General features: G+C 39.2%; 1 protein-coding gene across 4 annotated transcripts in view; it reads left to right on the top strand.

Annotated features, from left to right (window-relative positions):
• FAM172A (family with sequence similarity 172 member A) overlaps nt 1-16,198 on the top strand; it is a 250,086-nt gene that overhangs the window by 226,854 nt on the left and 7,034 nt on the right. The window contains exon 11 of one of the 4 annotated variants that reach the window (XM_041422213.1): nt 11,208-11,384. The exons of the other annotated variants lie outside the window; for them this stretch is intronic. Coding sequence (XP_041278147.1) covers nt 11,208-11,281 — 74 coding nt within the window. The 3' untranslated portion in view covers nt 11,282-11,384. Of the gene's footprint in view, nt 1-11,207; nt 11,385-16,198 lie in introns of those variants that run through there. 4 annotated transcript variants of the gene reach the window in all.

The raw sequence follows: 16,198 nt of genomic DNA on the forward strand, positions 1-16,198 counted from the left end.
ATATTTATGAGATATAATTATACCACAAAAATATTTGAAGGTAGTGAACAGATTTGTTTATACACATAGTCTTTTACTTACCAGGATAGCTGATCACAAATGTGGAATTACTTACATTGTGCCATAAACATGTGTTCTTATGCATGCAGAACTATACTTAACAATACAGAGCAAATATCAGTGCTAAAACTCAGTCTGCAGCATACATGGGCACTGTGTGTTAAAACTCAGTGAGTAAATGCTGCAGTGCAATTTGCCAGGTGTGTTTTGAGGGAGATCCTCAAACATTGTCTTTATCTTGTGAAGCCAAGTCATGTCTCTGATGTAAAGCTTAAGGTGATGCAGATTTTCAGGTGCTTAGTGTTCATTTGTGCCTGAGAACTGCATACTCAACACCTGGTTTGTGTTTGTCAGTGTTGTGATTTATGAACACAAATCAGTTAATATGCTACAAATTATGTATGCACTTAAACTGAGTGACATTTGAAAACTTGCATGCTATTTGCATGATATCTGATCTTAATGCATCAGGTCCTGCCACCCAGAAACAAGCAAGGTAGGTCATGGAATTATATGACTTTCAGTAACATTCCCCATCGAGTATGGGATGATTGCAAAGAAGAAAGCTGGCACCATTTTGTGCTTTCTGTCACATGTCATTAGTTGATGGTAAATGACTCTTGTACAGCCACACACTTCTAAGCAACCTTATTTCACCTTCATGCAACCTAACAGCACAAAGAAAGTTGTTTATTATTGTTTAGAGCAGACACAAAAGCAACAACAAAAACTAAGATAAAGTCATGAAGTCAGTATAACAGTAATTCTTATAGCTGTGCATCTCACTATTTTCTGGATAACTTTGCAAATAATAAATTCTTCAGCCTCAAGGTGACATGTCAGTAATTTCCAATTTGATTAGCTTTATAAGAAGGATGTTGGTATATTTCTGTATGAATCTTTGATAGCTCAGCATACAACCTTAACACTTAGACTGCCCCTTTGTGACAGTGTGGCACACTGAAGTAATGTTAGCTACTTAAATCTATAAAATCACAGGGATTCTGGTTGGGTTATGGCTCAGCAAGCTTAACTGTGGCCTGTTCCTCCTAAAAGAATCTGAGACATGTAATAACTGTTCAAGAATTTTGGTGGGTTTGTTCTTTGATATTGTAAAAGAAAACAGATGAATCTAAAGTGGAATATCTACATCATACATGACCCATAACTTCAGGCTTCCAGGTGATGGAGTCAAATCTCAAGTGATCCATAGGACATTTGGTCCCTAGAATTGTGAACCGTGTCATGTGTAAGGCAAAGAGCACTGGTTTTAAGCACTGCTACTTGATGTGCTGTATTTTTTTGTTGACGGGGCTTTGTGAAAGTGCCAGGTTTTCATCATTTCATAGTTAAAGCTTGTTACAAATCATAACTCAAACATTCCTCCTAGCAAAAGTGCCACAGCAGAAATTTATGTTGCTGCTTGCACAATGATCTGTCTTTGTTTTCTTTAAAAAGGCTTTAAGGGGGCCTATATGGATTGCAAAGCTGGCAATTTTATGAAATGAAAGACTTTTTTTTCCCCAGGTATTTATCTTTAAAAAGTGAAAAGCTAAATTCTTTTAGTCTTGTTTTTGTTCTGGCTTCAGATTCTTCACAGTCTTATTCCCATTCTTTATCCACATTAAGTAAAGATAGTCTTAAATTAGCATATGTGTCATGAGCCCTTTAATGAAAACTCACCTACCTGCCTACTCCCTGAGAAGACTGCCGATTAGTTTTCTACACTTAATGACATCAGTTCAGTTTTGGAGGTAGATATTTGGAAGAGGAAGAACTTGAAAAACCCAAAAAACATTAAAAAAGCCCAATAACTTTTGTTCAGCAGACTAATTCATGTCTTATACACATTCCATATTCTATAATGGGTTAGCTGCTGAGTTTCTCACTTTAGAGAGTTAAACAGATGGGATATTGCTATTTTAAGAAAGAAATGTTTTTGCTAGTGCCCAGTTTGCATTCAAGATAAAGGGAATAGAAGAGTTCTTGTCCTGAAAAACTAACTAGTGATTGGAAAGTGTTGACCAAATAATTGAGAGAATGATGCATACCAGAGCACTGACTGGTAGGGCATCTGCACATAGGCCCTGTTAGAAGAGACAGCATTTTCTTTCCCTGTTGTGTCAGGAAATTTAAAATGTACTGGTAAGTGCATTGGTTAAGAGTCTGCTGGAATAAATCAAGGTGTTACAACATTATGCCTTTTCAGAACTACAAGAACTGGGATTTTTGCATTAGCAGTTTGTGTACTGCACAGAGCCAAAGTAGAGCATCCTGTGATGCTAAGCAAAAAATACTGCTGAGAGTATGTATAACAACATCTGTCATTGCCAAGCCCAGGATGGTTGTTGTGATATGGCATTTGTAAACAGAGCAACAAACAATAGTTGGTAAAAGATACTGGGCCATAAAACATGGATAAGAATGTGCGACATGTGTAGTGTTATTGAAATGCTAGCATGTTGCATGAGCAGTGTAATTGCTGTAAATATACTACTGAACATGAATGTTTATAAGGTGATTTCCGCTTTGGGCATATTAATGCTTTTGTAATTTGCCTGGCTTGTTACATATTTCATATTAGTATTAGGTATCTGCTTTTGCAACGAAGCCTTCTATGACTTAACTGGACTCAGCTGATTTGCTGTATTTGAAATTGATCAATTAGATTGGTTGGGGGGAGTAATTGATTCTGCTTGCTGCAGAGCAGCCTGTGCCACAGTCATCATTCCTTTTTATCTTATTCAAAGAAAACTGTCATATTAGCACAGAAATGTATGTGCTAGCAGCTGATACAAGAAAAAGAAACCATGCATGGCTGTCATTCCAAAATAACTTATATATGTCATAGAGTCATATATCATATAAAGTTAAAATTTAGATGCTGTGTTCTTTCCTATAAGATACATTTTAAAACTGCCATTGGTGATACTGAATTTGCCATTTATGATCGTTTGCATGATTCTTCATACAGTTTTTTCATTTATTTATTTTCTTTATCACTATTCTAAAGCCACAGAAGCAAACGGCAGGGATGAGTCTACAAATGCATGTGATTACAGAATAGTATTGCGTTTAGTGACCAGCCATTCTTAGCTCCAACAATGTATGAAGCATTTAAACTTTTAAATAGTTATGTAACAGTGAAAGACCAGCTGAAGCTCATCTAGAGCATGAGCAAGATACATTTTGTGCTTCATACTTTTGTAGTTCTACCTGTGTTGTATCCTTCAAAACCAATTTGTCCCCTGCAGTGAGTGAGCTCTGCATATCCTTTCTTGTACCACTACATTTGCAGAACCACAGGGCTTGTGCATCCCCAGACCAAGATATCAGCCTGTGATATCCCTTGGAATTGCCACATTCAGCCCATCACCAGTGTTACTCAGCTCCTCTGCTAGTTTAGATGCTCATGCATCTGAGGTTTTTGGTGGACCGTGGATCACCCTAAGAAAAAGTTGTGGGTAGGCTTGCAAAGTAATTATTTTGTCTTAAGCAAGGTTTATTTTGAGTGGGTAGGAAAGCAGAATAACAGACTGCTATGAAACAAGAGTCACCTCACTTATATGTTCACAGAATGGGATCCTGTTGGATCACACAGTGTCATTAAAGGACTGATGATGTCTTCAAATTGCTCTCAGTTATCATCTCAGGAAAGAATGAAATAATAGAAACATAAAGCTTTCAGTTGCCTTGTTGTGTGGATTTCAGTTTCCTTCTTGTGTACTATTTTTTCATAACAAACCCTTATTTCTGTATTACCTCTTATATGTGATCACAACTACATAATGTAACTACACACTCAGGTTAAAATAGCAGTTACCGTGAGGTAGATTTATAAGAATGACCATTAGGGGAAGCTTTGCTCTTCTTTGGCTACTGGGAATTTAGATGACCTGGAAACTTTGAATGTATAAAAGCCATGTCTTTCCACCAGCAGAGATTAGAGAGTCAGCTCAGCTGTGAGCAGCTTGCGGTGAGATCGTGTCTATAGATGCTCAAAAAATCCTCCTTGGAGCTTGGGGCTCTGTAAAGTTTTTTTCTGTTAATGAGATTAATTCCTTATTGATACTTTTTTAAACAGCCGTTAGTCTTTACTTTAAATACCTGGGGCTTTTTATCCAAACGCTTACAATTTCTTTCACTGCCCATGGAATAGCCAATATACATTTCAAAGCAGTGTATTACAGGAGTTTGCCATATTCAAACTGTGTTACATTTTCCTTCATTTGCTCATTGTACTGCACTGAAATGAAGTTATTTCACATTTTGTTGCAAAAGTCTCATCTGTTTGGACTAGTTCGGTCTACTCCCAGGCAATAGCTGCAGGTCAACAGAGGTGTCTGGTAGAGAAATGCACAAGTGATGCTCAAGGGCAGCATAACACACTCTGCAAGGTCGATACAAGCTGTACCAGAGCAGCACCAGTAAGCACTATCCCCTCTCAGTTTTGCCTGAACCGTTCTGACATTGACTAAACTGAATGTCCTTAACTTGGCCCTTCAGCATGCATGCTTCAAATAGTCTCCTAATACAGTTTTCAGTGTGTAATTTGTTTTCTTCAACCACAATAAGACTAATCACAATAAGACTGTGATGTTCTGTGGCTGCAGGTCAGTTGCAGAGGTGGAGACTTCAGAAATGGAGTTGGAACTCAGACACACGGGATGGTGAAGCAAGATAAAGGTGCTGAGAGTATCAGTGCAGTAGATTATTACATTCTCTGAGACCCACAGCCAAGAGAGAATGAAGCATTGGCAGTTTTGTCTTTGCCTAGAGAGACTGAGTCTCCCATAAGGCAGATCTTACCTAGTTTGGAGAGTCACGATAGTCATGTGCCACTGTGCCTCTCCTCCCCTCCATGTCTGCTCGCCTGTCCCTGCTGTGTCCAGACTGTCTGCTGTCCCTTGACTCTGCCTCCTAACCTCTCTTTGCAGCCAGTTCCCTGCTTTTCAAGGTCTTTCCTTCTCCTGCAGAGGTGTTGTTCACCTTCCTTGGTGTTCCTATGCCATTTGTCTTTGATCTTTTTACACAGCCTCGTGTCTTGATTCACTCACCCTGCTCCCCAGGGACTAGTTCTCCTCTCTATTTATATTAGGCTACTTTTTTCCCCTTCTCCTCTTGTTCTGCCTGCATTTGGAGCCCAGGACAGAGTGCTGTCTGCACTTAGTTCCTGTGCCTGATGCCATATTAGACTGCAACATCTGGGAGCAGCAGTGGCAAAAAAAGTTTGGCTTAGCCCTGTCAACTGTGAGCAGACAGCATCTTCAGAGGAATCTTTGGCCACTTAGACTTGCAGATTCTGGGGACTCTGTGCTGAGCATATGCAAATGAGTTTTTACAAAGGCTTGTGACTAGGGAAAAAGCTGGCTGTTTTTTCATGGGAATTGCAAAATGACATCAAGGACCTTACCTTCCAAACTTCAAACTGTAAAGAGTAGAGACAGAGGAGCTACTCAGCAAAATTCTTGTAAGACATTTTTTTATTTGTTTAGTTTTTATTCCTCCCATCAGGGCCAAAGTATGTTTTCCCTTAGTCTTATTTCCTGAAGTGACTAAATCCTCTCACTTGAAACCTAAAAAAATAATAATAATCAGCCTAAGGCAGAGACAAAGCCTGTGAATTTTCATCCCAAATACTTAGCTTGGCAAAATTTACAAATAACTGAAAACAAGTTCTTATAAAGGAAACTATTGAGATCCCAAACTACAGAGGACTTGCTTGTGTTATACACAAAATTCAGATAAGAATTCCTCTGTGATCCATTTGGGATACAAAACTCAATTAAAAAGAAACCACTTTTCATATTTCAGAAATCCACCTTAAGTAATGGATGTCATAAGGAAACATTTAATTTCAGCACTTGTCAGGCCATACCAAAGCTGTTGCAGCTAGTTGATTTGTTAAGTATGTGACAGATTTATTTTATCAGTTTTCTTGTGGGATTTTGTGGGGTTTTTACTGCATCTCTTTTGTTGTGAAACATAATTTAAGTACTTACATGCACTTTAGAAGTACAGCCCAGTCAGCATGGTACAAGTTGAGCAGTAGGATTCCTTCAATGCACACCCTTAGTATCTTCTGGGCAGAAAATATGAAAATGATAGATGAGGTTATTCTTAATTTAGACCAGTAGCAAACTTGTTTCCTACCAGCATCCTTGGTTCTAGGCTTACAGGGCAAATCCTGATGCTTCCACCTATTGCCATGGTAGTAGATGCGATGTGGCATTTCTACAAGTGGATTTACATGCCCCATTTCTCTTCCTGTGAAAGAGCAGGAGCACCTTGTCAGTGTGCAGCATGGGGCAGAGTGTCCTTCACGCCAAGGCTCTGTGAAGGTTTCTGCAGCTGCAGAAGGCATGACTCTGGTGAGCAGGCTTCACTGCTCCTCTTGCAGCTGCAGAGGAGTTGCTGTTGCAGTCCAGTTTTGCTAAAGACATTTTGGCATGTCAAATAAAGACATTTTGGCATGGAAGCTGGTTTGCCTTGGGGTGTGAGTTCTTTGCAATAAAAAGCAGTAAATCTTCTTGACCACACCTGTTGCGCCCAGACCAGAGATGTGCAGACCTCAGCATGGCACAAAGTTTCCTGAGCTGCCTGGCTGCTGCTTTCCCCAGCTTCACAAAGGAGAACAAACACTACATTTACAGTGTCCTGTCCCCTCAGCAGTCCTTCCTCAGAGGGAGTCTTTTAGGCTTTCAGTGTATATCTGAATGCAGATCTGGAAAAGCAATTCTGAAACCCATGAGAATGTAGAATATTTGCACTGTAAAACTTCATTTTGTTTCTGTGGAAAGTAACAATCATGGCTGCAGAAACACTGATGTGAAATGTTTGTCATTCTGGAACTGTAAAACATGATAAAACAAATGGTAATGACGTTGACTTCTAGGACTTTGCTTTTTAGTCACTCATACACTCTTCACTTTTCACAACAGAGTGAAAAAAAAATGTTTTCTTAATTTAATATTGTGGTTGTAACGTTTCCTTTATCCTCAGACTAACAGGAAATGTTCCAGCCACAGCACAAGTTTTCCTCAAGTGCTCACATATGAGCTCCTCTCTAACTTCCCTCTATAGGAGATAGTTTTCATAGTTTATCTCATTGCAGGATTTTATGAGCAGTGACTGTCATACTTTAGGTATTTGCGCATATTAATATTGGTCTTATTTAGACCAATTTCAGCTCCTGCCTCAATCCTTGTTTTTATGATGAAGTCTTTTCCCTAATGTGTCAACAGTTTGTTTTAAAATTGATTGAAAAAATTCAACCTATAGTGGTTTAGACAAATTAAACCAAAACGGAGCAATAAGTATTAAATATTAAGAGATATGCATGGGCCATGAACAAAAGAACTCCCCAAATGTATTTAAGTGATTTTCTTCCTGCTTTTTTTAATGTAATATTTTTAGGTCAGCTGTGGCAATAACTAATACTTTTAATGCAAGATGACATAACTCCAGCTGAGTGATTCTTCAGAAAGAAACTATCTTGACAACTTCTTTTTATTTTGTTTTAATTTTATGAAAAATCAAAACTGGTGTTCTTGATGTAAGAAAAAGAAAATACTTTGAACCACCAAATTTTGAAACTCATTTAAATATTTCATCTCTCTTGCACTTCCAGATATACTTTCCTGGCAGTTTCTGTGTCTATTCTAAGTTCCCAAGGTTTAACCATTTTTCTGGATAGAAGAAACTGTCATTTTCTTTAGAACTGCTAAATATGTGGCAAAAAATCTCTACCATGACACAAGGGATTTTTCTTGATTTTTCCACAGTCTGTCTCAGCAGCACTGGTTCTGCTGGAAGACTCCACATGGAAAGATCAGTTATTAGATCAGGATTGTATTTTGAAGTGAAAATTACATTTGTGAATACAAGGCTAATGCATTGTTTCCTGTCTTTGGATGTTTGGGGGTTTATTTTTCCTCTGGCTGGTGAGGAAATCATAAATTGTTTCTTCATCATTGAAGTGACTGTCTGCTTGAAGTATGCTTGTCTGTGAAGTCTGCTTGAAGATACAGCTTTGGAGCTTGATGTTACCTATTGTATTATTTTTTTAAAGGGTAACAGTGAATTCCCTGTTTTGAAATAAATATGGTCTCCCAAATGAAGCTTATTTAGTTAGTGTAGCATTTAAATGGAATGGTTAGAAACCTTACCACTCAGTAATTGGATGTTTAAAACTGGATTATCAGAAAAACTCTGATTTTTGAGTTGTTTTGTGTCCTGGTGTGTTTTCCTGTGGCTATATAGCAGAACATGATTTGCGGTTTCTGCAGGAGAAACCCCTATCTGTTCTCATCCCACTGCCTGCAGGGTATCACTGAGCTTTTTCCAGCCAGATCTCAGCAATGGAACCCCACCAGTCACACAAGCAAACCCATAGTAAATATCCTCAGCTCTAAAGGATTTATTTGTTTGGGGTGGGTTTTTTTCCTCAATATGAGCTTAATATTTCCCTTCACGTTCATCCCAGACTTTTGAGTTCTCCCTTCTACTGCTGGCAGACCCACCTCCCACACTGATGTTCATGTCTGACTCCCGTAGACAGGGATGTCAGGAGAGCTGTTGGCAGAGGTCAGCGCGTGCCAGCACACAACATGCCTTCTCATCTTATCTGCTGCATGCCTGCCTTCGGCTTCGCTCTGCCTGCGCCTCACTTCACTGCCTCCCCCACCTGATGCCTGTCTTGAACTCTTTGCCGCGTGACTGGCTTGCTGCCCTTGCATCCTGAGCATCACCCATGACTGATTTTGGGTGGTGCTGTTCAGAAGAGGTAGGAAGCAAGGCACATGCACTGTGCATTTCCAGGCAGAGCTGCTCTCTGCTGTAATAAGGAGGAGGGTTAAGCGGGGAGTGAAATGCAGCTTTATAATCATTAATCTCAAGCAGTCCCTCTAGTGACATCTCTGAGTTTAAGTCACAGGAAGTGTGATATTATTAAGCTTAGTTAAATTTAGTGTCACACCTGCAGAGCCTTTTTTGAATTAGTGTTTAGTCTTAAATTGCCAGTTTCCATGATATAAGGGCTTCATAGAATCCTGCATTAAGCCTTGGTGTGTTATGAATTAGAGTGCAGAAGCCTAAAATCCAAATGACGTACAAAAATCCCTCAAGTTTCTGAGTAGTTCTGAGGCAAATATGCAATTCATTTAGTTTGCAACACTAAGCAGAGATGGTATCCCTACAAAAAATTACTCCCTTCTTTATTTGCTCTCACAGTGTATGTGTGGAAATGGGGCCACTGGAGATCTCTATTGCAAAGCCATGTTTATGAGCTGTGGTTTTTGCCCAGTGTAGCTGATCCTTGCCACACACTTCACCTCATCAGTTTGTAGTAGGTGCAGACCCATATTGATTACCATGACTTGTGGGAGAGAAAAATTTTTGCACTTCAAATTTGGTGTAAATTATAAATAGCATCTCCAAACGCTATGAGTCACACAAGTGTCGATCTTCTGAGACAGCCATATGTAAAGCTGTGGTTGTAGAGGTTATTAATTTTATGATTGCAGCACAGGTGTACTTGACTCACAACAATGATCATTGTCCATAAAATCCCACCATCTGGGTTCAGTCACCTGCCTTCTTCAAGAATGCTCGTTAATGACACCCAGCAAAGGTTACACTAATAAACTAAAGTTAACCCTCACTATATTGGTGTAAATTCACTGGTAAAACAGCACCATCTTCTCACCATTTTTCTCACTAGTACAGGAATGCAGACACCTGGAAGTGGGTCATGTAATCCTAGATGTACAGGATGGGGGGAAGTAATGTGTACATATATAGACGGCAGTTGGCGTAATGCAAACGAGAAAAATTTGTATGGTATGGTATGGTACTTACTGCAAGTGCACAAGGGTTATTCACACCTCAAATCTGCAAATTTTTATTTATTTTTTCCAGAAATGTATTTATACTTACTTGGCATAACTAAAATATTATCGAACTTAAAGGAAATTGTTATTTACTCCGCAAACATTATTTTTTAACTCCATTTGTTACTTGTTTGTATTCTGGTGGCCCACCTTCATCTATCATGACATTTTACAAACTCAGATATGTTTCCTTTCCATTAAATCATTATGATAATGATTTAATAATGCCCTGAAGAAAATGCCCTGAATTTCCCATGAAGCTATTGTTCTCACCTAGGAGATGAATATCTCATTTCTCTGATCGTGCAGAGTAGGGCAGCTGCATTTTCACATATTTGTCCTCTTTTTCTGCCCTGACCACTACATCTGGGTGGTAAGGTCATCTTATTTAGTGTTCAGCTTTTTTAAGTAATTGCCAAATACTTGTCTGACTTGCCAGTCAGACCTGGGACTTTCTTTTGCTGTTAAGACACAGGAAAACATGGAGAAGAAAGATGTGTTTGATGCCAGCAGCTGGAAGACAAAGGGGTTTGTGAGGAGAAATTGGATGGGTGCTCTAGCAATGAGGTAGAGGAGGTCTTCCTGAAATGGCTGAACCAAAATCAGAAAAAGGCAGTAATTTGTGGGCCATGAGAACAGGACAGCTGGGATCAGTATGTGGATGAGATGGAACAAGGTCAATGCCAAGCACTGAGCATGAGTTCAAGGAGAGCTGCCAGGTGAGCAAGTTATAGAAGAAGAATTCAGAATTGGATTTCCTGGAGAAACAGGTGTCCCAGGTGGATGAAAAACAGACAATGAGTAGGAAGAGATTGATTTGAAATGAGGCCTTAGGAAGGAGATTAGAGGGCATTCCTGCCCCTTTGGCTTGGACACCTGCTTAGTATTATGGGGCAGGGGGAGAGGGGGACATGGAAACACTATATCTGCCTGAGACCCTTGGGAGTATTTTCACTGCCAAGTCTGATGTGTTTCTGGACATGTACAGAAGTGATATCATTATGAGATGCAAACTTTAAGATCTGAAGTTGAGGTGTTTGTGGAGTTCAGACACCTCAGGATATGGTGAGTGACTGAACTGGGATTTTCAGGATCACTTGGATTTAGGCTTTTCAATTTCACCTCTCTTGGTATAAGGAGGTGAATCCTTTGCAGCAGGTGGTGGCACCTAAGGTGCTGTCCAGCAAAAGCAGGAAAGCAGGTCAACAGCCCCATCTTAGCTCACCATTTGCTAACCCCATTTCCACCATCCTGCAGGAGCAGCCATCAGAAGGGGAGGATCAGGTGCAGATGAAGTTAGGTTCCCCACAGGACCAAAGCTGGCACTGTAGAGGTAGCACTTGGATTCTTGAGATTTTTTCATCTTACCTGTCACAGGATTAGCTTCTGAAGACAAATCAAGGGGAAGTGCCTTTTCTGTGACTGCTCCAGGATGAGGGAGAAGGTAAGTGGTGCCAGTGGCACAATGGAGTTTAATTGTGTTGAGTCAGGTTAGGTTAGGGTTAGGTTAGGTTAGGATAGGTTAGGTTAGGTTAGGTTAGGTTAGGATGGGTTAGGATGGGTTGGGTTGAGCTAGTTGATTTGGGTTGGAGCCAGCCAGAGGCAGTAGTCCCAAGATGAGGCAGATGGGCTAGTTAATACCATTGTACCTATGAAAGCACTCTGGACTTGGGTTGACTGTAGTCTTTTGTCTATACAGATACAGCAGGGCACTATAATCCAAGTGAAAAAATCAGGAGGAAAAAATGCTTTTGAACTGCTTCTTATGTAGAAGATTATAAACACTTTCCACTGTGGGAAGGGAGAGTTGGTGTATTCATGAAAGGCTTGCAAGGTATGAATTCACATTCTCACTAAAATCATAAAAACACACTGGGTGTTAATGTGTTTCATGCCCCATGCATGTTCTCATTGCAGCTTGTTCCTTAGACACAGGCTCATTCCTGTCCCTCAAAAGACCTTATTTACTTACACAGCTGCCTCTGTCAGTATCCACACCATCTTAAAGTTCTGCTTCTGGTGTGAAAGAACAGAAAATTATATTCTGCTGCTTTATTTTAAAATTGCTTTAGTGCAATTTGTTCTTGTGTTCAAAACTTCACAAATTGGCAAGTAGTATGTGCTTATCCTGCTAGTGATTAAGATTAGTGATTATTTTACATGTTTAGTGGATGGGGTGTCTCAACTCTAATGTTAACATGTTTTAAAGGTCTGCTGCCTTTCCTAGCTGCTCTGTGGTGCCAGCATTGCCATTTCCATGGTGTTGCCTTGGCTGCAGTGTTTTTGGAAAGTGCAAAACTGTTGGTTTATGTGTATGCTGCTGGTACATCCAGATGTTTGATGGCATAATTACTATTTAGAAACAAATAATCATAAAATATCACTACAAAGAGGAGCTATTTTCTAAGCAGCTGGTTGTTTCCCTTGTCCTGGTATTGCTGATGAATTTCTTGCATTAGTAGGGTTCCCACAAGATAGCAAGAGTGTGTATCCTTCAGGTCTCTGCCCCATGGGCAGTAAAAAGCTGTGGGATTTTGGAATAAATTCAGATTTAAAAATCAGCCCTTGGGTATTTAAGATTAAAGTAACTTGCAGGAATTGCTGCAGAATGTTTTAAGTGAGTTTAAATATGTTTTATAAAACCTGTATGCTTGTTAACATCAGCAGCATTGCTGCATGAACAGAGCTCCTGCTGTGCGCTCAGCAGAGCTCAGGTCCATTCCTCATGTTGGCTGAGCCACTTGGTTTTAAAAAGTACACTAATGATGACTTCTCCCTTACAAAATTCTGTTAGACATGTCTTTGCAAAGCAGTGAGGAGAAGGGGGTATAACTCATGGCTAGCATCATGCTGCAGCATGTTAAGATCTGTCAGGTATATTAGTATTCAGGTTTATAACCTGTGGAAGCTGTGAGGCTTGAACAGTTGGTTTTCAGTGGTTTCACACAAGAAGTCTTGTGGTTGTAAGTTCTCTCATGAAGTGTTGAGTGCTGAACAGGTCAAAACTTCCTTTATTTAAAAATCAATTTTCCTTTCTCCTAATTGAGAAAATAATTGTTTTCAAATGCTGTCTACTTTATTTGTGCTCTTGCTTGCAATTTTATATAGATTTTTTTCCTAATTCATGATAGAAAAAATTCATGGCCATTTAAAAAACTGTCTCACCAATGTGTATTATTCAAATGCTTCAGAGCTACTGTGGAGTGCCTTGCTAATACAATCACTTTTAGATATTGCTTAGATAAAACCAGTGAAGTCACAGAAGAACAGGCCTGGATAGAAGGAAACTCAGGAAGTTACTTAATTTGTCCACATTGCCCAGGGTAAGGTCAGCTGTACCCATAATATCCCTAAAACATGGTCATCTAACCTATTCTTAATTTCCGTTGGTGGGATCCTGCACCTTCCATTGGTATGTTCTTAGCCCAAGAATATCTTTGTAAGATGTAACCTGAGTATCCCACCTTGCATTTGTCAGGTAAGGAATTTTTATACCTGTCTTTACATGTGGTTAGGGTGAAGTTACAGATATTAATAGATAGATAGATAGATGGAGGGATAGATAGGTAATAGACAGACAGTGTTGGTGATGCACATACTATGTAGATGGAGATAGATGTATGAAGATTATATAGAGATTAGGATAAAGATAACAGTAGAGAGGTGAACACATATGTCAATATAAATATAACTTCAAACCCTACCTACTTCTCTCTGCATGGCGCACCATTTTAACATGAGTTTTAAAATCTGTGGTTGCATAATATTACATACATCTTTACTGGATCTCTTCTTCAAGGAAATGGCTTGCTCTCCTGCAAAAATTTGTTGTGTTGGAAATTGCTGCCTCTAAGAATGTTGTTCAGACACCATCTTTACCTTTTTTAATATATACTTAAAAGAAAATTTATTGACTCTGGTGAACCAGAAAATGACCTAACTTGTGGTAACCTGTACTTGGGAGAGAATGGCCTCACAAGTTTCACTTATTTGGCCAATTCACATGTAGAGGAACAAACAAATTTGGCCAATTCACATGTAGAGGAACAAACAAAGTCATGGGACTGCTCTTAATATTAGATGAATAGTAGTGGAAAATAATGATGGTTGTGTTAGGTTCCTATCTCTTTCCTACTTTGCAGACCTTGCTTGCAATGAGCTTTTGTGTGAATCTTTGCATCTTGTTGCTCAGAGAACAAGAGGAATTTACTAATTTTTTTTTTTTTTTTTTTTTTTACTTATTTTAATTGCTTCTTGTGAGAAGTTGGTATGTTGTAAACAAGGAGTGGAAGAAAAGCGAATTGCAAATATGGGAGTTCAGAGGTGAACTTTTTTCTTGGTAGGATGCTTGTTGCTCTGTTTTCATCATCCCACTAAAGATTATTATAGATAATACATGTCCAACAAAAATAAGAACTGCTTTGTGTCACAGTAACTAAGTAAAAACAATGTAAATAAGTAAAAAATGTCTTTAGTATGTGTAGTCTAGTTTCCAGCATTGCCATGATTTTTCTTGTATTGAGTCTTAACCAGTTTATTGTATGTCTAAGCCCACTTAACAAGCTGTATTTCATGTCTTCAAATTGTTCTGTTTCTTCCCTCTTGGCTTCTCCAAAGAATTAATGTCCCTACACGGTCACTTTCAGATTATTATGTCCATGACTACACAAACAATTACTTCTTAACCAAACTAAACACATCAGAGTTTGGGGATTGGTTTGGGGTTGGGGCTTTTTTTATGTCCCCAGAAATTACTGCTTTAATTTCATTAATTGGTGTTTCACTTATATCTTAATTTTGCCTAAGTTTTTAACCTTTTTTTACCATTGTGACATCTAGAAGTGCTTATGCAAAAACTCCTAAGGTCATTGAATCTCAGTGTTCTTGAACTTATGGACTCATTCACAATTTTTCATGAAGCTCTCATTTTCCTAGTCAGAACTATTGAGTGATTTTAAGCAAGATGTATTTTTTTTTAATCTACTTTTCCCTTAGCTTTACTGGGGATGCTGAGGGCTTCTTGTTCTATTTTGGAGTTTGAGACCTGGGTGTTTACATCAGTAGACCAAAGTAGTCAAAAAGACACAGTAGTTTCTTCCCATGCAGATCAACAGGATAAAGGAATTTTAAGTAGAGAAACCTTATGAATTAAAAGTAGTTATGTCATACTTGGTAGTATCTGAGGCACTGGAGAATGAAAAAAATTGAAATTCCTGTTCAGAAATAGCATTGTGATATGGAAGTAAATTGTTAGCATACAGAAAGCATCAAGGACAGGCAGGAGCACCTAAGTGCATATTTGGACAGTATTGCTATATTGCTGCAGAGTTACAGAAGTGCAGAACTGAATACCTAGGAATTAAAGAAGTTCTTCAATGTGTGTGTGGATAATGTGATAAAGAAAGAAATTTCCGTTGATTTATAACTTTTAGGAGAAAAAATCCTTTCTGAGAGGTCTGTCACACTTGTCTGCGCAGTCAGATGGAATTGTCTTATCTTTACATGTAAAGGACAAATGAATTGTGTTGCTTTTCATGTTTAATAATGCTTAAAGTGTTTCTTTTCCTGAAAAAGCCCACAAAAGTCTATATTTCAACCTCTGAGCCATTTGAATCAAGTTCTGATAAGACTGAGTGGCTTTTAGATGTCTAGCTTGAATCATAAATGTAAAAGCAACCTCTGCCACTGTCTACAGACAAGATGGCTAAGCTACTCGCATTGGCATTTTGCAGTATAACAGGGTCTCAGTGTAGATCATGATCACAAGGAGCAAACTCTCTGCTGAGCAAGACCTTGTTGAAAGACAGCAGAATTCTCCATCCCAATGGGGACTAAACCCCAAGGCGTGGAACACCCTTAATTCATTTTGAAGCCCGCAATATTTAGCAATGAGCTGTCACTTAGAGAAGCAGACCTGAGGTCAGCCCTGTGGCTAGTATCTGTGGAAAAGCTTTTCAACCTGGAAACTTTTCTCTGCAGAAATATTTCAGCACTAAGGCATGTATGAAGATCTCTCACAGCTCCTGTGCAGCAGGAAACCTTTGTTCCACACATCTTGTAAACGCGGTGGGGGGCCACCATTGTGCTGTGCATCTTCTGAGCACCGCGGGAGGAGGCTTTTGTCTGACACAGTGGGCAGGCACTGTAGGAGGGCACCTTTGTCCTGCACAGCCAGTAATCGCTCTGCAAGAGAGAATTATGGTGATTGCAGAGCTCTTCTCTCTCCAGACACTCTGCTTTCAGATGGA

Source organism: Onychostruthus taczanowskii, unplaced genomic scaffold (genome assembly GCF_017590055.1).
Source record: "Onychostruthus taczanowskii isolate IOZ18803 unplaced genomic scaffold, ASM1759005v1 scaffold72, whole genome shotgun sequence".
Classification (NCBI taxonomy): Eukaryota; Metazoa; Chordata; class Aves; order Passeriformes; family Passeridae; genus Onychostruthus; species Onychostruthus taczanowskii.